General features: G+C 39.9%; 2 protein-coding genes and 1 long non-coding RNA gene across 3 annotated transcripts in view; 2 read left to right on the top strand and 1 right to left on the bottom strand.

The window, feature by feature from the left end:
- Window positions 1-6,146, top strand: part of LOC134671753 (cartilage oligomeric matrix protein-like) — a 229,006-nt gene extending 222,860 nt beyond the window's left edge. The window contains exons 20-21 of the mRNA XM_063529574.1: window positions 4,597-4,834; window positions 5,894-6,146. Of these exons, the coding sequence (XP_063385644.1) occupies window positions 4,597-4,834; window positions 5,894-5,979 (324 nt within the window). The 3' untranslated portion in view covers window positions 5,980-6,146. The remainder of the gene's footprint in view (window positions 1-4,596; window positions 4,835-5,893) is intronic.
- LOC134671798 (uncharacterized) lies at window positions 1,094-3,656 on the bottom strand. Its single transcript, XR_010099275.1, has 2 exons — window positions 2,888-3,656; window positions 1,094-1,411 (listed from the first exon to the last, which is right to left on the bottom strand). It is a non-coding gene; the product is annotated as an uncharacterized LOC134671798 (long non-coding RNA).
- Window positions 6,147-11,274: 5,128 nt separating the features above from the next.
- On the top strand, window positions 11,275-26,044 carry LOC134672200 (uncharacterized). The gene is made up of 6 exons (XM_063530100.1): window positions 11,275-11,385; window positions 11,968-12,138; window positions 12,461-12,571; window positions 25,608-25,754; window positions 25,864-25,953; window positions 26,025-26,044. Exons 1-6 carry the CDS (start codon window positions 11,358-11,360, stop codon window positions 26,042-26,044), a joined length of 567 nt encoding a protein of 188 aa, XP_063386170.1. The 5' UTR covers window positions 11,275-11,357.
- The last annotated feature ends 587 nt before the right edge of the window (window positions 26,045-26,631 follow it).

The following is a 26,631-nucleotide window of genomic DNA, read 5'->3' as shown; positions in this document are numbered from 1 at the left end:
TTGTTTGATTTATTGTTGAGGATGAAACGGGAAGAATGAAAATAAAAATTAATAATAACATTAATAACCCCGCGGGGGCAGCTTGTGGCGAGCTGACGGTGAGTGGCGACACCGCGGACCCCTATTCCAGAGGGCCCTGTCATCTGGCCCTCGCCTCTGTGCTTGCCTTGATTGGCCGGCCAGAGTGGAGTCGCAAGAGCGGGACCTATGCTCCAGGTTGGAAGTGTAAAATGTCATAACGCCGGCGGCCTGCTGAACGGATCACCGGGATCTGGCTACCGCAGACTCACCTCTCGACAACCTTACAGCCGCTCCGAAGTGTTGCCCTATTGTCGCACTGTGCGTGCGGCCGTTGTAGGGCCCACTAAATGAGTAGGCGAGTCACCACCTGTCTTACACAATTTTGAGACTGATTGTCACGGCAGGTGTCCGCTAGTCTCTCCCATAGCCCATTATCCAGTCCATCCAACTTTCAAATCTATAGCCCATGACCTTAGTTCCCATCGCAGCACAAAAGTGCTGCACTGCAATAGTCTTTGCACCTGGCGGGGACCATCTCCGGATGTATCACATTGTGCGTTCGGGGATGGTATCCGCCACGTGTATCCCTTGCTTTTAGATTAAAGTGTCTTAAAGGGCCGCTGCGCTGTTGGCTTCGGCCCCACCTCGCCTCCCAAAGGTCCGGGACCCCATGGTCCTGAGATATGGAAAAGACATTAATAACTCAAATATTTTAATTTTAATGTCATTGTTATATTACAAATTTGTCACAGAAACTATCTTGCGATGATTTCGAGATTGGCGATTAGCACGATTATTATATTTTAAAGTGTAATACAGTGGAACCTGGATAATTGCAATCTCAAGGGACCGGCCATTTTTTGTCAATTAATCAGGTTTTTCATTTAAGCAGGTCGCGTCAATTAACGAGGTTCATAAAATCGTTGTGTCAATTATAGAGGTTTTCATTAATAGAGGTTGCGTTCTGAGAAATTTCTTTTATGGAGGTGCAAATAACCATTTAAAGTAGATTTACACGCTTACGTTCTGGGTTTCTGGTCTATATTATTAAGAGAGAAAACACCATACATCATTAAATAAAGGATTTAATACATAAAACATGGAAAACAGGCGTAGCTTCAAGTAAATCACACTCCGACGCAGCCATGGAAGGCGATCCTCTTCTGACAGTCCGGGTCGCGCCAATCGTAATGTCACAATTGACACCGACCTTAGAGCAGCGTTCGAGCAAACCACATAATCGGTTATCAGTTCGGCCTCCTGATGAAAAACCTTCGCCCACGAAGGTCAGCAAGTAGCACCACAGCACTTCCATCTTCGCGCACCTCCCCAATCGGTTAAAGGGAATCGTGACGTAGCCTACTGGTACTCAGCGACTCCGTTGACTGGGCTACAAATATCAAAACATAAGCTAATTGGCATCTGTTACAGTGCCAAGTCATATGCTGATGGATGAGACCCCTTTAGGCCACATCAGTATCTTTTTTTTTTTTAGTAAGGCTCTTTATGCACTTTAGTAATTATTGTAGTTTTTTTTTTAATGAAGTTATCACGGTATCATTAATTTGATCATCAGCTCTCAAGCAATAAACAGTCGTCCGCTCATAGTATATCTAACCGCGTACTATCTCTTTTTATTTTATTTTAGGAGAATTAAAGAATTATCATGTAGTCAAGAGTGACCCTTTACAGCAAATGTCATATAGACACATATCAGTTCTTAAATGAAACATGATGTAGACAATATTCAGCTCTCTAAGCAAGTATCAACTCCTGAAGAAAAGCATCAGATAGACAAATTTAAATTCTTAAGGCAAACATCTTGTAGTCAACTAACTGTCAGCTCATTAAGCAAACATCTTGTAGGCAACAGTCAGCTCTTGAATCAAATCTCAACTTCAAAAGGAAAGCATCATGTAGACAAATAAAATATTCGCTCTTAAATATTTTGTAGGCAACTCTCAGCTCTTAAAGCAAATAACAACTTCTAACTGAAAACTGTAGACTACTTTCAGCCTTTTTTTTATCTTATGGATAATTAATAAGCTCTTAAAGCAACCATCCTATAATAATTGTCAGCTCTTAAAGCTAACACCAAATATTAACTCCTGAATTAAAACATAATGTAAAACAAATATTAGCTCTTTAAAACAATCAGCATGTTGAGTCTACATTGTAGATAACTGTCAGTTCTTAAAGCAAACATCTTCTCTATTGAGATTCTAATTGTCAGCTCTCAAAGGGATAACAGTTACTGAAGGAAAACATCATGCAGATGTCGTAGATAAACTATCAGCTCTTAGCACACACATCTCAACTAGACTTTTATTTATTTGTTCAGCTGTTTGGGTAACTTTAAATCATGGGCTCTCTATAAGCAACTTTAATTTATGGGCTCTGTAAGCTAATTGGTATTATAGAGCTAACAGATTTGTAACATGACCTCTAAGAAAATGTATAAAATGGGTTTTTTTAAGCATATTTGTAATATTAGCTCTTTAAGAATTTGTATTATAAGCTCTTTAAGCTGATACGTTTTATGGACTCTAAGCATATTCGTAACATGGGCTCTTTAAGCAGGTTTGCAACATGGGCTCTTTAAGCATTTGTACCATAAGCTCTTTAAGCTGATACGTTTTATGGGCTCTTTAAGCATATTCGTAACATGGGCTCTCTAAGCAGATTTGTGACATGGGCTCTTTAAGCAGATTCGTAATATGGGCTCTTTAAGCATTTGTACCATAAGCTCTTTAAGCTGATACGTTTTATGGGGCTTTTTTAAGCATATTCGTAACATGGGCTCTTTAAGCAGATTTGTAACACATGGGCTCTCTAAGCATTTGCATAATAGGCTCTTTAAGCTTACTTGTATAATGGGCTCTCTAAGCATTTGTATCATAGGCTCTTTAAGCTGATACGTTACACGGGCTCTTTAAGCTTACTTGTATAATGGGCTCTCTAAGCAATAGTATCATAGGCTCTTTAAGCTTACTTGTATAATGGGCTCTCTAAGCATTAGTATCATAGGCTCTTTAAGCTGATACGTTACACGGGCTCTTTAAGCTTACTTGTATAATGGGCTCTCTAAGCAATAGTATCATAGGCTCTTTAAGCTTACTTGTATAATGGGCTATTTAAGAATTTTTGTAACATAGGCTCTTTAAGCTTTCGTATCATGGGCTGGCTAGGCTGATACATCTCACAGGCTCGCTAAGCATTCGTATCATCGGCTCGTTAAGCTGATACGTCTACAGGCTCGCTAAGCATTCGTATCATCGGCTCGTTAAGCTGATACGTCTCACAGGCTCGCTAAGCATTCGTATCATCGGCTCGTTAAGCTGATACGTCTCACAGGCTCGCTAAGCATTCGTATCATGGCTCGTTAAGCTGATACGTCTCACAGGCTCGCTAAGCATTCGTATCATGGCTCGTTAAGCTGATACGTCTCACAGGCTCGCTAAGCATTCGTATCATCGGCTCGTTAAGCTGACACGTCTCACAGGCTCGCTAAGCATTCGTATCATGGCTCGTTAAGCTGATACGTCTCACAGGCTCGCTAAGCATTCGTATCATAGCTCGTTAAGCTGATACGTTTCACAGGCTCGCTAAGCATTCGTATCATGGGCTCGCTAAGCTGATACGTCTCATAGGCTCGCTAAGCATTTGTATCGGTCCGAGATATCGTGTCTGTGAGCAGTGTCTATGTGTGCGTTGCTCAAGCGCACTTTGTATGTAGATTGATTTCTGTACCTATCTGTTTTGTGGCTGCGTGCCCGCCTTTCGGTGCGGTACGGGGTGATGGAATACGGACAAATAGTACCCGTGCCGTAAAAAAAATACCTTTCAGTGCGTTACGCAAAAATACTTCCCGTACATTTTTCTTTTGAAATAGAATATACTTGAAGTACGAATATCGGGAGTATAGTGACTCAAAAGGTCATCTTTTTCTTACTCACACGAGAACATAGAAAAACCACCGCCACACTGGGGGTAAGACAAGCACCGATAGCTGCCGCACCGGCGGAAAGTCAAATACGGCCAAATGCTTCCCGTAACGCAGCGAATGTGTTACAAATTGTGTAATGTACGGAACCCTTGGAACGCGAGTCCGACTCGCACTTGGCCAGTTTTTTTTATACAAGTTTTACTAAACGCTGACACTCACGTTAATCTCGTTTTAGGTACAACATTGCATAAGTGTATTTATTATATTGTACAAGATTTCAGATTTTCAAGGGTGATTCGTTGTAAACACACTCTTTGGGATAATAATGACATTTATTTTAATTTTTTTATCAAGATATGTGAACGCTAGCGACTAAAAGGTGACTGCCTTTTTCGCTGATTTTGCTCGACGCAGGCTTAATTATTACGTAATAATATGGATAATAATACGCATGGAAAGGTCGCTATCGTTATACCGTACATATGGGTAAAATATGTTAACTCTTTGGGATTTCTACATCATTTTCTCTACCTCTGCGATGATCCTCCTTTCTCTGAAGAGGTATCTGACTGTAAACAGAAATAAATTTCAAATAATTATCAACTATACAATATTCAACAACTTTTTAGGTGGAGCTGCTATGGAAAGACCCACGCAACAAAGGCTGGGAACCGAAGACCGCGTACCGCTGGAGAGTGATCCACCGGCCCAACATCGGTCTGATCCGCCTCAAGATATACGAGCAGGATCAACTGGTGGCCGACTCTGGGAACGTCTACGATCTCACGCTGAAGGGAGGCAGGCTTGGAGTGTTCTGTTTCTCGCAGGAGATGATTATCTGGTCGGACCTCGTCTATAGATGTAATGGTGAGTCTTTCTGCCTCCTTGTATCACAGTTGTATACAGATTGCAGTTTAGATGGGTTATTCTAATTGCCATGACTCTTTTCATACATTTTGTATTGGGTCGCGGCAATTAGACCGCAGAAATATTTTTTCAGAATGACGGAGGTCCACTTTCGACATACTTATTTATGAGTAGGTATGCATGTCATGAATTGTTACCAACTTTGAAACCTTGCCGGTCGGTTATATATACCACTTGTCTATGGAAGGTGGCCCAACAGTCTATTAGCATCCGCCTAGTTAGGATATCCTAGCATGCCAAGTTTGTGACTGACTTTGGAAATGTAAATAATCTGACACTGAGGACAGGCACGTTTGGAATGTTATGTTTTTTGCAGGAGATGATTATTTGGCCTGACTTTTTGTACATATGTATTGTGTATATTGTACGGTCCACCAAGAAAGTGGTCTACCACTTTTCGACTCTATTAATCAGATGATAGAGTCGAAAAGTGGTAGACCACTTTCTTGGCTAATTGTACATGAATAGTTTTAGTTGGCGACACTAAAGGCAACTTGTAGTTGGCATTTGCCGCTGAAGGGGGAATAGCATGGAATGCATCGATCAAACTTTGGAAATCTCAGAGTATGCAAAATTGCCATTTGTTTATTCGATTATCGACCTTGAGGGGTATTCGACAAGCGACGTTTGAAGTATCGTGTTGATCTCCCGTTGATGTGGGAAAAATTGTGAGTTTTCGAATACGTACAATGTCAAAATTTGAAAAATGACAAACCAAACCGGACCACCCCGAGTTCAGAGCCATATACTCGTAGTAGTAATAAAACAAAGTTGATTTTGGATTAATTATTTTTTCAATTAATGAGTTTGGGCTGTACCAAATGATATTATCCACAGTTGATCAAATACATTATAGATAGAATCAAAATCAAGTGTTGATTTGACGCGGACGCGAAATCTGACAGTTGGACATGTCTAATTTAAACATGTACAATTTCAGTTTTCGCGTATGTGTCTCTTTCGTATCTCATTACTAATTTCTTTTGTATGTTGTTACAGATAAAATACCAACAAATATAGTATCGGAGTTGCCTCAAAGTCTACACGAGAAATTCGAGGTAGACCACGACTTTGTATATCTGTAAATAAAATATTGTTAGCTACAAAGTCTGCAAACTGCTGCCAACGCAACGCGACCACCCAACGGGACCCCTTCCTCAGGCAGCGAGGACTAAAACTCAGCCTATGTGGCCGTAGCTGCTCGTTCGATTAACATAATACATCCTTAAATACTAGCTCTGAGATTTTTATTTTACATTTAAATTTGATAATGTGTACTTTAAAAACTTTATTTTTATTAAATTGTATTTAATTTTGGTTTCATATTTCATTTTCACAAAATAACCGAATAAATTTATTCAAAGTTCTTCCCCTAAGAACTAAAATCAGAAGCAGGGATTGAACGCCATTATGAAACCGCTTTTTGCCATTTCTGATTAGATTTTGCATTGTAAATTCATGTGAATTGAAAAACGATATTCGTGACGCGCGTCTTCGCTAGTTTTTCTTCCCTAATATAGGTGGATTAGAAACAACTTTGGCGGTGATCCTGAACCACCCTGGCGGAGGCGCTGGAGGAGCGTTCTAGCACACCCAGCCTGTGTGACCTGGTCCCTGGCGTCGACCTGGACGGGCAGCCTGTTACGACCCGCCTGTGTCTCGAGGACCAGCCAACAATATCCTGAGCTGTACCGCTGCGACTGGCTTCAGCGGACATGACGGAACGTCTTATTGGAGACCTACTCCCGGTGAGATCAAATCATTACTATCTTCGTGTTGATCTCAGTATTTATGATGTAGATGCGAGGTGTGATAAGTTTTATTTTGTACTCGCAAAATCAGTATCATGAATCGATCGATATAACAGCTCGTGTGCATTGCAATTGAAGTTGGCCAACGTTGAAGTACGGTTAAAAAAAAACACTGAGCTAGAGATATAACATTGATGCGAAAAAGATAAGAGTATTTTGGGATAAGTATTATTAGACTAAGTATTAGAGATAGTCTAAAATTTGCCACTGAAGTTGTGTGTACGTTTTACAAACTAGATAAGTGATAGCAACGTTGCAATGCAATTTCATAATGCAATGCGTTTTTAGTTTCAAGTTCAAGTCGATGTGTATTTTCGTCGCGTTTGTAGATAAAGTTAAAAGCTGATATTGCTTGATGATGATGATGCCTACCAATGATTAGATTGACAACGGTTTGAGACTCGAGTACCTAATTCCCTAAATCTTTAATTTCTTACTGTTACTTAACTGCGGTAAACTCAAGAGAAAGGAAAACGATTATTAAGAGTCGATGAACGTTTGTTTCTTAAATATTTATTTTATGAGAAAAGTTTAGATGTACGCTTTCAGGCGTAGTAAATTGCAATCCGATTGTATAGTTAAGTACTTCGTCAATAGATTTTGGTGATATTCGTTTTGAGGTTGATCTTTAGTATCTTCACGTTATATTCCTGTACATCCGTACATAGAGATGCGTTAGTATGAAGTAGACACCAAGTACATTTGTCGCGGGTATCTCAGCAGGAAACTTACCTACCTACTTGATTTGGTCTATGGTTCACATGTCAACTATGTAACACATTGTAACGAACCGATTACGCAGCTCAAACTTAATCAAGTGCACGTCGACTGTACAAAGACTTGTCGGCGCGCTTAATAGAGGCTTCTGGTGACCAGAGGGCTGGCCACTATTTCGCCCAGCGTATTAGCATCGCTATACAGCGGGGAAATACGGCCAGCCTTCTGGGCACCTTGCCCGTTGACGGCGATCTGGGGCAAATTTTTTACCTATACTTTTGTAAGTTTTATTATGTTTATTTATTTATTTCTTTGTTTTTATCAATAAAGAATATCAACACGCTTGTTGTTGGCAGATGAAAAAAAAAACGTTATTACTTCCTGTAGTGGAACAAAGTGTACAAATGTAAATGTCGATGAGATTCAGCTTAATAGTGAGGTGCCTACCTACCGGTTAAAAATAGATCTTAAAATAAATTCACGCGCATATGAAATGCTATTGTCCATAGGCTACAGTTGTCGTTAGCAACTGCTTAGGAATGAGAGTGCGTTATGTTGGCGTGAGATTGTCAATGGCAATAGATGTATTTAATAGTCAAAATTGAGCATCAGAAGAAAAGTAATAGGTACTCAAGTTGAATTTTAAAGTTTGGATGACATTAGTACCTATTGAAGGGTTTACCTACTCGTTAAAAGATGATTTTTTGAGTTTAATCATTGAGCAAGTCAGGATGTTTATGATCACAGTATCTTGCAATCAGAATATGATTTCAATGAAATAGAAAATGACTGTTCGGACAGATAATCGAGTTAAGCTGTCTAGCTTAGACTATTGCTATGATAGTAAGACTAATTCAAAATGCTTACTGATATAACTTGTTGATTATTTAAAAATCTGCTAACAGATTTACAGAGTAGAACATGCATACGTTTGCGTCGGTGTTTTTAGTAAAAAAATGCGTGTTTTTGATAACTGACATAACATCAGAGTAGAAAATAAGTGATGTTTGTATTGGTACTGTACGGACCAATAAGATAAGTACCCCTATTAACGAGGGGGTTAAGCGAGTTTCCCAAAAAGAGCCAAAAATTAAGCATAAACCGGCGGTGTATGGACCAAGACATATTTTTTTATGTTAGTTTGTTAATTAAAGTTTATATTATTTTAGTTTCTGGCCTTGTTTTAGAAAATTATAAAGGAAAAAATAATTATCAAAACCAAAATATCGAAATCGCCTATTACCGTGGTAATGGACCACTGTTACCCAAATACCGCGGATGTGGGTTCCTTTTTACGAGGGTAGATAACTCGTTGCATTTTTAGTTCCATAATTATTATATATTATATATTTATTTGACAATAATGGATAAAATATGTTATATTCAATACCTACGCTTTTCATATTATAAGACTTATTTAATTTATAAATTTAAAATATAAATATGTAGTTGATTCCTTTAACGCTAAAAACATCGTAGGGTACCCTTTATGAGCAAGTGTGATGCTGTCGATTACCTATCTACGTTAAATAAATAGGTACTTAATTATTTCAACCGGACGTGGAGGGCAAATTGTGCCAAAACGTTCAGGCTATCACAATTATATTCTACACAATACATATACGAGGGGCAAACTGAAAGTGTTTAGAATAGAAAAAGCTGAAGTAATTAGGACGTTACTCTTTATTTTAATGCGTGCTTTATCTCTTTCTGACCACGCGTACAAATTTTCATTAGGATAGGATTACCCTGAAGCGCACACAGCTCATTCTTCCAATGCCTTTTTTGTATGGCGATTTTAGGTCCTCGGAGGTTTTGTATGAAATTCATGAGGTACCCATCGGGATTCAAGCTTTTTTGACACAAAATAATTTAAGCAAGATTTTTTTAACAGTGTCATATGAATACTGAGGGATATCAAAAACTACTGATATACAATTTTTTGCCAGTATTTTTTATTAACCGCACAACTGTGCGATGTAAACTTTTGACGTCACTCTTGAATGACATGCTTCTCTATGATCATCCGTTGAATAACTACAAAAGCGATTAAATGTCTAATTTAAAAAATAAACAGACGTACAAGAACTAGGCTTCATTATGAAACTATAACTTAAGCCTACTGTAACTCTGTTGTTGGCTGAGCCTACAATGAAAATCGTTATAAATAGTAATACGAGAAAATTCTTAGGTCGAAATTGGAATAACGCTCGACGTACAATTTCCAAATTGCCATCAATCCTGAAACACAGATAACGACCAAATTGCATATACCTCAAAAAAAGTATAAAGAGTTATATTTTCACAAATAATATGCCTCTTTTTGTTATATGATCTCTAAGTAGCCTTTTCTAAGAACTTTCAGAGTTGCCTACGTACAAGATCTGTGTAAGTTAATGTTAATGTTGTATGTTTGTGTTGTGTGTCTATTTTATATATTTAACATAAAATATATTTTTCTACTGCAGCCCTTCTATTTGCCGATTAAATGACTGCCAGTGATATCTAAACCAGCTACACTTGAAGCGCGGTGCGTAGGGGGCCGTGTCCTTTGTCTATACCTACTCTATATGATCAATTGATCACAAATATCACAATAGCCAAGAGTTGTATTAAAAAAAATCTATTTTCTAGGCAAAGATCTAAAAACCAATATTTCGTTTGACTTTATATATCATTTTATGTTTGCTGCCTTATAAAAAACATAGTGTGCAACGGTACAACATTACGTCTGAAAATTCTCGGGCCTGTCTTCGGCCCTTGAATTTTAAGAACACTTTTATTATGTACCTGGTATACAAAAGAGTAACAAAAGTATTAGGTATTTTAAGAACCTATTAATTTGTAATGCGTTCAGATGAATCTTGAATACTAAAACTAACACTATATAGGTAGGCTCTTTTTATACCTTTATCCAGCGTTATCTTACTTGTAAAAGGAAATATAGACGATTCAGGCCATGTGATTGTTCTCAGTAACGCTACTCTGTAGCGTATGTTATTTTAAAGACTATCCGTGTTTGTATGGATATAGGTAACATACTTAGTTACATCTTAGTTACATTTAAGTATTGTATAAGTACAGAATATATTTGTGTTCATTAATAAGAATTGTAATTAACTTTGCATAGTGTAAGTTGAATAGATTAATACATAAGTATATATTTTTATATGCCTTTTTGTTTTCTTCTACTAGAGATAGATACCCTAGCTTCGGTTATACGACCGTCTCGTTTTTGAAATGAGAATTAACCCAATGGAATGTAATATGATACAAATCTCACCGCAATCTCAACCTCCTCACCTCCATATTTAAAAAGCACCTAAAAAGATAATTATGTAATATACACAACTGAACCCCTAGTAATAAGGTTCCGTCACACAGGCGCGTTTTCCGGGGCGGGGCGTGAGCGTTGTATAGGTTAAAGCGGCGCGCCCCGCTCACGCCCCGCCCGGACAACGCGCCTGTGTGACGAAGCCTTTACTTTCATTCGATAGCAGAGCGTGACGTACGTACGCGTTTTCGTTCTTGACCTATTTGTAAATAATGTCTTTACCAAGATTAAGGTTGTGATACTAGTGCTCGACGTGCTAATGCCCAATAGATGACACCCTGCTGTCACCTCTATTGACAATGACTTAAGTTTCAAGATGACATGTACTGGGACCGCGTCGAGCACCAGTACCACCACCGTAATCCCGCTATGATCGTAAGGTTTAACGTATAAATGACATTAAATCTAAGCTTTTTGTCAAAGAAATATTTTATAGCATAACCAGCAATCATAACATTATTAACTTAATACGAAACTGAAGCCAACCGTTAATTCAATTATTGAATCAATTATTTTGATGTGCATCGTCGCTTTGCTTAGTCTGAATGTTAGCAATTCCAAGTCTCAGTAATGTTGAATTGTTATTTTGAAATCTATTAACATGATGTTATTTACATCCTTATTATTCAGTAAGTTTAATTATGACACATTACCTACTAGGTACATATTTTGGTTATAGTTTATTTATGACTTTGTTATTGGCCTCGTTGGGTGGATGACATTCGGAAAATCGCAGGGCACTTTTGAATGAGACTACCCCAGGACCGGGATAAGTGGCGTACACGAAGAGAGGCCTATGCTCAGCCGTAGGCGACTGAAGGCTACAATGAAGATGATTATTTATGACAGTTATGACGTTTCACGAGTTACAACCACAACTTTAGTAATTTGCCCATCTCATAATTTAAGAAATGCTATTTTATAATGTTAGGTGAACTCACAATGGTCTTAAGCGTCATAGACGCTAAATATTGCATATTGGCGCATATAAAACTCGGAATTTTTTGTTATTTAATCCGTTCACAAAATTTCACGAGCATCATTTAAGAATTGCGACCTGTAGAGGAGAACATCCGGACATACGAAAGCAAAATGCCCGAGTTAAAACGGAGACTTTCGCTAACGTTTTCAATAAAATATTTAAAAAAAAGTTTTTATAATGATAAGTAATTCAGAGAAATTTTGACGCAGATTTTCATTAATTTTTATAGCCATTCATATTATTAGTTCAACAATGGAAAGTCTGCAATGCCCCTATAGATGCGATTCGAAGGAAAAATGGAACCCAACCGAACTTTGTGTTAAAATGGAACCGTTGGAAGGACCAATAACTTATATTCCAATGCTTGCATGCGCGATGATGGATTTCCAATGTCAAGTAGGTAAGTTTCAAAAAATAGATGTTAAAATTGTTTGCATCGCTTAGGCTCGTTTACACAATGCCTCATGATTGGCGAGTACCTACTTCGAATTCGCTTCAAGTTATCAGTCGGCGTGTGGTCGGCGTCATTCACAGCGCGATTCGGGGAATGAATTAGATATTAACTAGATACGATATAGTACGGTGTAGTACCTTATGATTATCTCCGTCTATGTTAGAATTAAGACAGTCCTATATGTAAATAGTGGCTTATCTGATTATTGGTCTTAATTAACATAATTAATGTGCTTGTAAAAGGGTTAACACGCAGTACATTTTTTCAGGGGAAAAAGCTAAATTGTCAAGTGTTGAAAAGTCAAAGTGTACCGCTCGAATGAGAGTGAAAAGAGAGGCTCCCGTTGCAAACAATGTCGAAGAAGATTACCAAGTTACAGGTACATTTACCCTAATGTTACACAACAAATGCCGCAAAAATAAGTGATACGCTGTTATTGCGCTTATTATATGATCGTGTGTATTACGATGATAGGTAACGGTACTCAGTGGCGTCGTAGCTAGACGTGGGCGGATAGGGCCTTCGCCCATGGCCTCGCATTTAGCGGGCCTCGCAAAGCCAACCTTTTCATTAGGTACCTTGGGAAAACATTGAAAAGGGCCTCGCAGATGTTGTTTTCACCCACCGCTAGATTGCAGTTCACGCTACGCCACTAACGGTATTAATTTTAACCTTTTTGTACCACAGTCAGGTTTATACTTGGAGGATATAACCAAATGGAGACGCATTGTCTGTAATTCTCTGTACAAACAGTCTGCCGATGTTTGCGGGGGAGGGGCCCGTCACATACTATTACTTATTCTGTGCCGTCACGTAAAAATAGCCATGTTAGATAAACGTCAGTCTATACAATGTGTATATGACCATTGGTCATAGAGTTTCGACAGAGAGGAACGCCTGTTAATGGCTACTCTGGTTATATCCTGCAAGGGTTTTGTATCTTAATTTATGATACTGTGTCATAGAGAAATAGTAAGACAAGAGTGCTTACTCCGTACCGTTTTGGTAACAAAAAGGAGAGAGGGTAGATGTGGCGTTAGCGGTGTAAACATTAACTATATTGAGCTCCTGCTAACTTTTTACGATAATATTGTGAAAAAACTGTAAAACGACCGAATATTTGTGACAAAAGTGAGACAAATCTAATTGTGATCTGAATATAATATAGTCTATTAAGACCAAACTGTGATTCAAGGATAATCAATTGCTTTAATCTTGTGGTGAATCTGCCTACCGCGCCGAACGGTTTACGCTGACAAGTGCGCGGTCAAGGACGAGCAGCTGTGGCTTGACGTGCGAATTGCATTTGGAATTCTTTATTTTAAACTGTGAATACAAGTGATACATAAAAATGGCATGTATAGCGTGTAACGAGGTAATCGCTGAAGACACGATATTGTTGTGCGCTCTGTGTAAAGACCAGTACCACTACTATTGTCTGAATATTCCTATAGAATATTACAAAACTAAAATGCAAGAAAGAGATCACAAATGGCACTGTCCTCGGTGTAATAATATTACGCTCGGGCGTGGACGTAAGGGCGACAACACTCCTGTACGCAGCCACTATCAACAATCGCCGCCTGCGCAGACCGGCGCCGATATATCGATGTGCGATGCATCTCAGCAAGACGTAAGCTCAGTCGATGACCTACTATTGCATAATCATCATAGGTCTACCATTACCATGGAGTACCCGATGAAGAATATTATGGAGTCATTTTCCATCATGCTAGACTCAAAACTCGCTACTGTAAAACAGGATTTAAGTATAATAGATGCAAAACTAAGCTCAACTAAGCAAGACATTTTCAGTGAAATGAAAAAAGAATTTGAACTCGCCATTAAAGAGATTAAAGAAGAATTCACTGAAACCACGGATTTTTTGGAGGAACAATTGAAAAGCTTCCGATTAGATATACGTACAATCGATAAAAAAGTGAAAGAACTCGAATCTGAAAACCAGCGCCTGAGCACCGAGTTACATATTATAAAAAGTAACCAAAAAAGTCAGCCTAACACATCAGAAATACAGTGCCGACTCGATCAATTGCTAGTAGACATCAATGATAGGGACCAGGCGTTACTTCTCAACGATATAGAAATTTCGGGAGTGCCTGAATATACAGGAGAATCAACTACGCACGTAGTCCAGACCGTAGCTCAAAAATTGGGCGTAAAGTTGGAGCCCCAGGATATTGTCGGTGTAGAGCGTGTGGCTCCCGCGCGAGCCCCTGGCGCCGGCGCCGTGGCCGCGGCCGACGCCCGGCCGCGCTCCCGGCCGCTGGCCGTGCGGCTGGCTCGGCGCGCACTTCGAGACGAGATGCTCCGGAACGCCAAAGTACGCCGCGGAATTGACTCTCAAAATATAGGACTGCCTGAGCACACTCCGCAGCCAATCTACATCAATGAGCGGTTAACAAAAAGTAACCGTAGACTTTTCTGGATGTCACGACAAGCGGGAAGAGCCTCTGACTGGAAATTCGTATGGACGAGAGAGGGGCGTATCTATGCGAAACGCTCTGACAACACTGACACCAAAGCTGTTAATATCAAATCCGAGCAAGATATTCAACGTGTTTTCGGTGTGGTCCCTACTGCCTCCGATAGGAAATAGCTCCGATTTAATTCGACAAAGTGAAGTATGTAACCACCTACATGAAAATTGGAATGTAATTACTGAACGCGTATGTATTTATCTCGAAAGGCAATGTCATTTTAATGGTTTATTATTACTATATAGACCTTATAAATATAACGATGCGATTTGCTATTACTACTCATTGCATCTGACGCATGTGAATACAATTACAATGTCTTTATACTTTCTTGCAATACTTACTTATTTGAGACCTAAAAATTGGAATGTAATTACTGTACTCGTATTATGTATTTACCTTGAAAATTTCAATGGTTTATTACTATATGGACCCTATATATATAACGATGCGTATTACTATTACTACTCATTGCACCTCACGCATGTAAATAAAATTACAATTGCTTTATATAACGTATATTTACTTGCAATATTTTCCTATTTGATACCTCTTTTTAAAACGTTCAATGAATGTCTTTTAACGCTAAACTCATGTAAAATCAAGTATATAGCAACGAGCGAAAATGAAGCAAGTTACTTAATTATGCCTTTGTCCTATTTTAAACATCAATTCGAGTATTTTTGTTATTATCATGGCATACAATATCTTAAAAATATTAATGTACGTATATTTACCAATTTGCGGCACGTAACTATTCTAAAAAGGTTTCTGATAAATTTAAAGTACGTACAAATCTCACACTCTTATATTATACAATTTGCAATTAATAAGTTTTTGAAAGTAGGTCTTTTGAATCCTTGCTCACTAGGAACGCGTCATGAGGAATTTATGGTAGCTTTTGAGCGGCACGGAGTGGATATCCTGGCAATAAATGAAACCTGAGGGCCGATTTTTGAAATTCGACTACTCGATTTCGTGTATTTCGTTCAATAATATCTCCACTATTAGGCATTTAAATTCTACTAATAGAATTGAAAACGAGTGGTCAATACCACTCGATTCCCAATTTCTATCGCTAGTATTTCAAAAATTAGCATTTCGCCGTTTTCCACCGATTTCCAAATGACGAAATCGAACGATCGAATTTCAAAAATCGGCCCCCTGGTTGCGACAGGGAGAGGGGGGCCGGGCGCCGATGCCGGTGGGTTACCGCTTACGTCACATACCGCGTCCCGCGGGTGACAGGACACGAGGCGGCGGCGTCGGGTTCTACCTGCGTTCTGGCATCTACGCGCGACAACTACATCCACCAGAGTCACCGCTAGTGGAACAAATGTGGATCAGTATCAAGCTGAACGGCCTGAAATTTGCGATCGGTACCGCTTACCGCCCCCCGTGGTTAAATATAGATACCTTTATAGACGCATTGACCGAATCCGTTTGTGCTTTCTCCACATTTGATCATACTGTTCTCATGGGTGATTTTAATATCAATATGAGCTCGACTGACGAAACGAATACTAAGAAAATGGTAAGCTTTTTACACAATATGAGCCTCAATCAATATGTTACTAGCCCAACTCACTTCACAGATCACTCTGAGACAATTTTAGATCTTATATGTAGCAATTGTAGCGTTACGAACTTGAAGGTTGATCACGTCCCAGATCTTAGCAGCCATGCATTTATCTCTTGTAACTTATGCGTTAGAAAACCCAAGCCGTTGCCTAAGTTTATAGTGTACAGACCTTTGAAAGATATCGCCTTGAATGAATTTAATGCTTTTACTCAATCTGTCAATTGGGATCGACTTTTAAACGACAATATCAACGACTCTGTCCAAGCTTTTAATGCATACATACTGTACATCTATGACACATATGCTCCAATTAGAAAATCCCTAATTAAAAAATAATTTGGCCAAGTCCGAGATAGCTCGAGGCATTTAGTGTTCCGTACGGCTACCATCAGTTTGGCATTGACATAAACGATAACTTGAATGTAATTTACTTCCTATAGGTATATCTCTTTCGCACTAATATATCAGTACGAGCGAGATGCATAGAAAGTAAATTACGTTCACGCCCACGGTAGCGTTTATGTCAATGCCAAACTGATGGTAGCCGTACCGCTCGCATCGTTACATTTTACAGAGGTTGTTTGCCTGTTTTTAGGATACCGTATTCAACTACACACACAGAACAATAGTACAAAGTGTCTAAGTGCGAAGGCCGAAGGCCGAGCTTTAGCAAAATGTCATCGCTTTAGCACAGAGCAATAGTACAAGTGTCTAAATGTGAAGGCCAAAGGCCGACCTCCGCGTAGCCCGAAGGCCCGAAGCGTCCAGGATGTCAGTGCTTTAACACAGAACAATAGTACAAGTGTCTAAATGCGAAAGCCGAAGGCCGAGCTCCGCGTAGGGCCGAAGGCCCGAAGCGTCCAGGATGTTAGTACTTAAACACAGAACAATAGTATAAGTATCTAAATGCGAAGGCCGAAGGCCGAGCTCCGCGTAGGGCCGAAGGCCCGAAGCGTCCAGGCTGTCAGTTCTGTGTTTAACCACTGACATCTTGCAGGCTTCGGGCCTTCGGCCCTACGCGGAGCTCGGCCTCCAGCCTTCGCATTTAGACACTTGTATTAATTACCTGTGTTTAGAACTGACCTTCTGGATGCTTCGGGCTTTCGGCCCAATGCGACTTCAGCCTTTGGATCTTGCGACTTAGACACTTGTACTTAAAAATACTTGGAAAAGTTACGGGAGGCGCGCGTCTGTCGGACGCTTCGGATCTTCGAATCGCTCCTTCGGCCTTTGCATTTAGTTAGATTCTTGTACTATTGCTTTGTGTTTGAATACCGAAGTCGAGCATCTCGCGAATGCTTGATGTATTATAATAATTTAGAGTAAGGCCAAGCGCGCACCACGATTTTTTGTCCTGCGATAATTTTGTCGCAGAAATGCAACGTATGTGTTTATATGTTAGTGCGCGCATATGCGACAAAAAATCGCAGCTATTTTAAAATTGTGATTTGTCACATTTTTCCGCGATTGTTCGCGACGCGATTGTCGCAAAGTGAATTGCAGCATGCGGAGTTGTATGGCCCCGCGCGCACTATGATAATAAAATCGCACCCCGGCCGGACCTCAGTCGGCAATTCGCTCTCCAAACCCCAACATCTCGGCACCTGCATCTCCAATGGAGTCTCAAAATGAGACGCTAGATGTTGACCATTTAATTATGGAAATAGACGGGGATCACCTTTGCGTTATAAATGCTCAAAGTCATACAGCAATCGCATATTAAAGACACGTTTCATGACAAGCGACTGGTACGAAATCCCTGTTGAGAATGAACAAATCGTCGACTTTTTCATCGCAGTGCGCGCAGTGAATTTTCTGCGATATATTACAGCGCGATTCTAAAATCGTGTCGCAAAAATTAATATCGTGGTGCGCGCTTGGCCTATAATACCTTAAATGTATACTCCTTCAATTTGAATTTAGAACTCATTATTATTTTTTATTTGATTTTGTTTCTAGTTCTATGCCATATATATAGACTTTAATATTATTTAGAACTGCTAAAAAACAAGATCGGATTACTTTAAATATTTCGTCAATTTTACCTTTGTTTCTAAAAACTGTGATATTTAACTGTCATATACTATTAATGTCTTCCAAAATTATTTTCTCGTAACAGGACTGAGGGGCTACCGCGAAAACCGAAATTCGCAATTTGCGGGGATCTTTCTCTTTTACTCCAATGAAGGCGTAATTAGAATGACAGAGAAAAATGCTCGCAATTTGTGAACTTCTATTTTCGCGGTTATAGCCCTGAATCTTGTTGCTCACCGATCCGTTCAAAAATATACATAAGTACTGAATATAATTAATAGATATTATAATTATACAATTAATACAGAAATGTAATGGTACTTAATGAAAAGGAATATTGTGTATATTGTTTCGACGAATCAGATACTCTCAATAAAATCTATACATGAGGCCAAAGCTGTTCATAAATATTAAATAACTTTATTATCTCTATACGCCTTACTAACTCTATGTGTCCTATTGTGGAAAAAAAAAACACAACGACAGTCAAGAACGGAATTCTTAATTTGAATTTTTCAAATTTTTGAGATGCCTAGTCCATTGGTTGGAAAGCCCGTTCGAAATTGAAACTTATTTGCAATATAATAAGGTCGTATTTTGTAGATCTCACTCATACTTATAGTAGGCTATTGAGATAAAATTAAATATCCCACAAAAATAAGCAAGCAGAATTAAACTTTCTGTCAAAGACATAAGTCATAAATTTCAATGCCAAAGTTTTAACTAAGGATGTTTCTCGCCTAATATGAATTGACCAGTGTAAGCATCAGTTAGCTAGCCCTAAGCAACCAAAGGTCAAGCTGCAGTTGAAAAACTAATAAAGATAAAGTTAAGCTGATAATTTTCCCGCCGTCTCCATGCTTCTTTAAGTTGGGTATTGACTGGTCAGCTGCCTGTTAGCTATAGTTTTCGCGAAAATCGCCAGGACAGAGGTGAAAATTTTTGTATGAAAACTTGCAACTTTAAATGCATTTTTTGACGAAACTATTGCAGTCTAAAATGAAGTCAAAATCAGTCCATCGACTCAATTTTTTGCAAGCTTTCTAATGGTACCCCACACGATTCTTACAAATGAAAAAAGTTTCAGCCTACCCCTCTCAACCCCCTAAATTTCCCCCTTTAATAAGAAATAAGCAGTTTTGACTTATTTACAATATGAGTGGTGGTAATTGCTATAACTGTTCCAAATTTTAGGTATCTATGTCAAACGGTCTCTGAGAAAAACGTATTTAACTGATTTGCAAGACCGAAGTGATCCCATAAGTGTTCCGTAAACAAAGTTTTGTACGGAACACTAACAAGGATACCCATGGATAACACCTACAGTAAGGGAAATGATGAAACTGAGAGATGAAGCCCACTCTAAATTTCGCACGTCTAAACTAGATTCCCATAAACTGTATTACAAGCAACTAAAAGGTGTCGTAAATGAGGCTTTGTGGTCTGAAAAAAGGGCATACTTCCAACATAATATTAATAATAGTTCAAAAAATCCTCGGCAACTATGGAAAAATATTAAACGTGATATTGTTAGCTTCAATTCAAAACAGTATAATCTTCCTCCCAATTTAAATGACCCAAATTTAATCAATGCTCATTTCCTTACTCTCCCAGGAAATGATAGTGTCGCGATCTCTGAACTTACCTTTTATGAATTTAACCGCTTCGGCGCGTCTTCATTTAGCCTAAAACCGGTGAATGAAACTATTGTTTCCAAAATTATCATGAAAATCAAGTCAAATGCCCAAGGTGCAGATGGAATATCACGTGACATGATCATACTGACACTACCACATACCCTGAAAATTATTACAGCTTTAGTCAATAAGTCTATCCAAACTGGAGTTTTTCCGGATATGTGGAAGGAAGCACGAATCAAACCAATTCCTAAAAATAATAACCCGGCTGATTACAAGGATCTCAGACCGATCAGCATTTTACCATTTCTGTCCAAAGTAGTTGAAAAAATCGTTTGTCAACAAGTAACGGAGTATCTTAATGCTAATGGGATCTTGCCTGAAAAACAATCCGGGTTTAGAGCAGGTCGTAGTACAGCGACAGCACTTTTAGATGTCGTCGACGACATTTTGTCTGAGGCAGACCTTGGAAACGGAACTTTATTGGCTTTACTGGACTTTTCGCGTGCATTTGATACAATTAATCACAACCTACTTATATCCAAGCTTGCTTACTATGGATTCGACTCTGTGGCCCTGAAATGGTTTTCCAGTTATTTAGAAGACCGTTCTCAAAAGGTGGAACTGTGCAGTGAAAGTGGTACCTATAGCTGTTCTGTGGCCTCACCTGTTCCTCGGGGAGTTCCACAAGGCTCAATATTAGGGCCAATATTATTCATTCTGTATAGCGCGGATATAGTACACTGTTTAAAGAATTGTAGCTATCATATCTACGCCGACGATCTACAAGTATATTTGCCATGTCAACCCAGTGAAACCTTAGTTGCGGTAGACGCCATTAATCGGGACCTGAATCGCATAGCCGATTGGTGCTTACGTAATAACCTAGTTTTAAATCCAAATAAATCTAAATTTATGGTTATTGGCACTAATAAACAAAGGCAAAAAATTAATGAGTTTGTACCACAATTGAAAATAAGAGATAATAATATTGAACAATATCAAACTGCACAACGGGACTTAATCGCGTATTTAAGTTTTAAGATTTACCTCCGACGTTTCGAGGACGGCGTTGTCCCCGTGGTCTCGGAGAAGACTGGCTCAAGTTGACATCAACATCTTCTAGCCGCGCGAGTTTTTCGAACTACCCGCACTTGGTCTTGTTTATCAGTTTGAACGTTTTGCGCACTAGGGATGTCACTCTGTCGACACACAACACTAACGATATTCGATTTATCGACTGTCGATATTCGTTTCCGCTTACATTTACTAATGACTGGATTCCATGTGGATGAGATCTTAAAACCCTCGTCCCGATTAAAATTGCAATGTTTTTTGATTTCAATGGCTTCCCGCACTTTTCTACTGTAGAAATGGCGATCCGTGGAGAGGATTTTAGGGTTATGCAGCTCAATCCAGTGGTTTGGTCCTGACTCCAGCAAATGCTCAGCCACCGCAGACTTGTTGACCTGACGATTTTTGACAGCTGCGATATGTTCCTTAACTCTTTCTGCTATGGTGCGCTTAGTTTCTCCGATATAGGAACTACCACAACTGCAATCTATTTTATAAACGCCAGGTGACTGGAACGGAATAACGTCCTTCGGTGACCTTAGGCTCCCTGCTACTTTGGATAAAGGTGTGTACACCGTCTTTATAGAGTACTTTCCAAGTACTGTGCCAACTTTATCCGTTACCCCTTTTACATACGGCAAAAATGCCGGCTGTCTGGAGACATCAGGACGTTTCCGCCTTGCCTTTCGTCTGGGTTGCCACTTTTTTACCTTGTACCCGTTCCTCCTTAGTACCTCCTGAATATGCGACATCTCGCTCTCTAAATATTCAGGGTCACACAGATCATGTGCTCTGTTTACTAGCGAGGTAACCACCGATTGTAAGTGACGAGGATGGTGGTGAGAAAGGGCGTTCAAATACCTGTCAGTGTGTGTAGGTTTCCTATAAACAGTATGAGTTAGGGTTCCGTCCACTCGACCAATCACTTTCACGTCCAAAAACGGCAAACTGCGCTGTGATTCCAATTCATACGTGAACTTCGTCTTCGGATGAATTGAATTTAGATATCGGTCGTGCGACGCGGAAGAGTTAAGACAGGATGTTGCCGTTATTCTAAGGAAAGCCAAACTTCCAAAGAGTAATACCACTGCGGAGGAGCGATCAGCCCTTAGGGATCTAAAGGAAAATGAGGACATCCTGGTTCTTAAGGCTGACAAGGGAAACGCCACTGTAGTGATGAACTCAACGGATTATGACAGCAAAATACGGCACTTACTGGATGACAGTCTCGTATACAAGCCTGTTTCGTACAACCCTACAGCTAGGGTCTCTCGTCGCATTAGGGCTGTCATCAAAGACAACAGGGAGTTGTTCGAAGAAGACGTGTTCGATCGGTTGTACAAACCCAAGATCGTACTGCCACCTAAACTGTACGGATTGCCAAAAGTACATAAAAGGAATGTGCCTTTGCGGCCTATCGTGAGTCAAATCTCTTCTCCCACTTACGATCTTGCAAAGCATGTTGCGTCGGTGTTGCAGCCGCTTGTGGGTAGTATGTCGTCTTTTGTGAAGGACTCTCGTCACTTTATAGATATTCTCAAGGGAATAACGCTGGAACCAGATGAGGTAATGGTGAGCTTTGACGTTGAGTCGCTCTTCACCAATGTTCCCGTTAAAGAATGTCTAGAAGTAGTCAGAAGGAAACTGAGCGATGAGGGTATATCGGAGTCAGTAATGGTGTTGCTGAGGAACTGCTTGGAAGGAAGCTACTTTTTGTATTGTGGAAAGCATTACCTCCAGATTGATGGGGTAGCCATGGGTAGCCCTGTAGCACCGGTTTTGGCAAATATCTGGATGGAGCATATCGAAGCCAGTATAAACTTGCAGCCTTGGGCGGTGAAGTTGTGGAAGCGCTATGTGGATGATGTTTTCTGTATTATGAAGGGTGGGAAGCAGGAGGTGGAGCAACTACTCCGATATCTAAATTCAATTCATCCGAAGACGAAGTTCACGTATGAATTGGAATCACAGCGCAGTTTGCCGTTTTTGGACGTGAAAGTGATTGGTCGAGTGGACGGAACCCTAACTCATACTGTTTATAGGAAACCTACACACACTGACAGGTATTTGAACGCCCTTTCTCACCACCATCCTCGTCACTTACAATCGGTGGTTACCTCGCTAGTAAACAGAGCACATGATCTGTGTGACCCTGAATATTTAGAGAGCGAGATGTCGCATATTCAGGAGGTACTAAGGAGGAACGGGTACAAGGTAAAAAAGTGGCAACCCAGACGAAAGGCAAGGCGGAAACGTCCTGATGTCTCCAGACAGCCGGCATTTTTGCCGTATGTAAAAGGGGGTAACGGATAAAGTTGGCACAGTACTTGGAAAGTACTCTATAAAGACGGTGTACACACCTTTATCCAAAGTAGCAGGGAGCCTAAGGTCACCGAAGGACGTTATTCCGTTCCAGTCACCTGGCGTTTATAAAATAGATTGCAGTTGTGGTAGTTCCTATATCGGAGAAACTAAGCGCACCATAGCAGAAAGAGTTAAGGAACATATCGCAGCTGTCAAAAATCGTCAGGTCAACAAGTCTGCGGTGGCTGAGCATTTGCTGGAGTCAGGACCAAACCACTGGATTGAGCTGCATAACCCTAAAATCCTCTCCACGGATCGCCATTTCTACAGTAGAAAAGTGCGGGAAGCCATTGAAATCAAAAAACATTGCAATTTTAATCGGGACGAGGGTTTTAAGATCTCATCCACATGGAATCCAGTCATTAGTAAATGTAAGCGGAAACGAATATCGACAGTCGATAAATCGAATATCGTTAGTGTTGTGTGTCGACAGAGTGACATCCCTAGTGCGCAAAACGTTCAAACTGATAAACAAGACCAAGTGCGGGTAGTTCGAAAAACTCGCGCGGCTAGAAGATGTTGATGTCAACTTGAGCCAGTCTTCTCCGAGACCACGGGGACAACGCCGTCCTCGAAACGTCGGAGGTAAATCTTAAAACTTAAATACGCGATTAAGTCCCGTTGTGCAGTTTGATAATGTTTAATAATCGTGAAAGTTTAAATCAGTGTAATAATATTGAACAAGTTACAGAAGCTAAAAATCTGGGAGTGATCATGGATGAAAACTTAAGAATCCACAATCATGTTTGCGATGTTGCTAAAAACTGCTTCTATAGGCTCAAGATTCTGTACCAAGTTCGGAATTACTTATCCATAGACCTCAGAATTACTCTATGCGAATCACTGATATTATCAAAACTTAACTATGCTGACACAGTTGTAGGTCCCTGCCTCTTATCTCACACAAAGAAAGTGATTCAGAGAGTCCAAAATGCCTGTGCACGTTACTGTTTTATAATTCCACCAAGAACTCACATAACTCCATATCTTAACCGAAGTGATCTCATGAACATGGAATCTAGGCGCTCTCTCCACTTTGCTTGCCTACTGTTCGGGATTGTGAAATCTCAAGCACCTCGATACCTGCATGAGAAACTCCGGTTTTTGCAGCGCCAAAGGTTATCTACACTTCTCATGTGTCCCAAACACAAAACTGCAGCATTTCGTGGCAGTTTTAAGTACACCGCCACAAAATGCTGGAACAACCTACCGCCACCTTTCAAGCAATTAACTTCCTTGCAAGCTTTTAAAGTAAAACTAAAAAGTTATCTTCTATCTAAGCAGAAAGTAGTGTCAGAGTAAACAAGACAAGTAATTTCGAATTTTAGGTAGGTACTGTTACTATTTATAGTTTGTCAAAGGTCTGTTTCATTTCAATCATAGACAGAGAGAATCATACTATCTTTGTCTTACACTAGTACTAGCACCCAAAAGAAAAGGATGAGTATATATTATTTATTTGTATTATGTATATAAGAAACACTTTGTAGGCCATGCTAGTCATACTATCCCTTGATGTCAACTGCTTCATTGTCGCTTCGCTATTTATTGTCGTAATTATTAGTTACCTATAGTTTTATCTTAATAACTCTACTGTAGCCGGTAGCTGCGCCCAACTACGCTCCCTACAGGTGTTCACGGAAGACCAGCGTCAGGTACTACTTCAGTAGGACCCGGCATTATGCTGAGTGTTCACCTTTTTCAGTGTAGGTATAGTTACAGTGTACAAGTTAGTTATAAGTGTTATTTTTTATTTTCCTTTCTTTCTGTGTATGTATTGTATAACTGTGTACTTATACTGAAATAAATGATATTCTATTCTATTCTATTCTATTCTATTCTAAAAAGACTATTATTTTCATAGTCGACATCTAGCATCCGACCGGAAAGTCTTGTTGTTGAGCATTAGACTTTCCGGTCGGTGCTACATCTATTGTCACTTGACAGTACTACTTAAAGTACTGATAATTCCGCTATTCGATTTTAGATGTCGACTATGAAAAAAGTAGTCTTTCTGGTACCAAACCTGGTGTATGGAGTGAGCACTCTTGTCTTACTATTTCTCTATGACAAATCATAAATTAATATATAAACCCTTCCATGATATAACCAAACGGAGTAGCCATTAACAGGCGTTCCTCTCTATTGGAACTCTATGACCAATGATCATACACATTGTATCTATGTATTTTTTTTCTCTATGACTGTGTCTATGTTTGGCCTCAGAAAGCATGACAATTCCAAAAGAAGAGTGCCCCGACGAATGTCCTAAAACCAGCGGTATGGTGTGCGCGCGATGCGACCACGGCGTCTACCGTTCCTTCCTCAGTGACTGCCACGTACGGATGTACCAGTGTCGGCATCCAGCTGATAGTGGGTATACCTCTACCTTGTATAAGTACATTCTTGACATACCTATCAAATCTGCTTCAGACTTTTTTTTGGTCCGACTCTAACCAGTTAATTTATATAACTCTTCTAGGACTAGAGTTGGTCTCGCGACATTCGTGCTACGGTTCAGCACCGTACATAATGGATGGAAATCGAACCCAGGACGAGGACGTTCACAAGGGTTGGTACTTTAATTCCCCAGTACATAGTGGTCAAGGATGGCCCATGACAAGCCATCGCTATTGTGGACAGGGGGCAATGGTATACAATAACGGACGACTGGCCATTGTTCATCGTTATGTCATTCATGGCCCATCGTCAGCTACTGTGTACTGGGGCCTTAAGAATTTAATATGGGGAACTGTATTTCATTTATTACCTGTTTTCCTGTCATTAATGGCCAATGCCCCCCCCCCCCCCCCTTCGCCACTTTTCACAATATTTGTCTAGGTGTCCCGCCATCTCCCATTAAACATAAATGACAACCAATGTCCATTGACAATTAATTCTTGTGTCTTTCGTGAATAAATAAATTAAAACACAAATGACCGTGTCCGGGCGGAAGCTTCCGGCGCTTACTTTTCTATGACATGACAGGCGATCACGTGATGCTTTCCATAGAAAACGATGCGCCGGAAGCTCCGGCCCGGACACGGCCCGGTCTAACGTGAGTCATCCTATATTACAGAAATGAAGAAGAAGAAAACTGTAATAATAATAACAGGCCTTTATCATCTGTGTCAGATGTTTTAAGCAGCATCCTGGTTACGACACTTGCGTTCGTGGCTGTAAAGCCCTATACGAGACAGGATCCCTCGGCCACACACGCGGCAGGTGTATGCTCCCCCTTATACTTATA

The sequence above is a fragment of the Cydia fagiglandana genome, chromosome 16, assembly GCF_963556715.1.
Source record: "Cydia fagiglandana chromosome 16, ilCydFagi1.1, whole genome shotgun sequence".
NCBI lineage: Eukaryota > Metazoa > Arthropoda > Insecta > Lepidoptera > Tortricidae > Cydia > Cydia fagiglandana.
This window is presented reverse-complemented; position numbering and strand designations above follow the sequence as displayed.

Bases quoted from the DNA above. Each gene is read 5' to 3' on its own strand.
- LOC134672200 (XM_063530100.1), top strand. From the start codon at position 11,358: ATGATGTTATTTACATCCTTATTATTCA. The intron at 12,139-12,460 runs GTAAGTTTCAAA...ACATTTTTTCAG, and splicing joins GGATTTCCAATGTCAAGTAG to GGGAAAAAGCTAAATTGTCA. The intron at 25,954-26,024 runs GTTGGTACTTTA...TATTGTGGACAG, and splicing joins GGACGAGGACGTTCACAAGG to GGGGCAATGGTATACAATAA.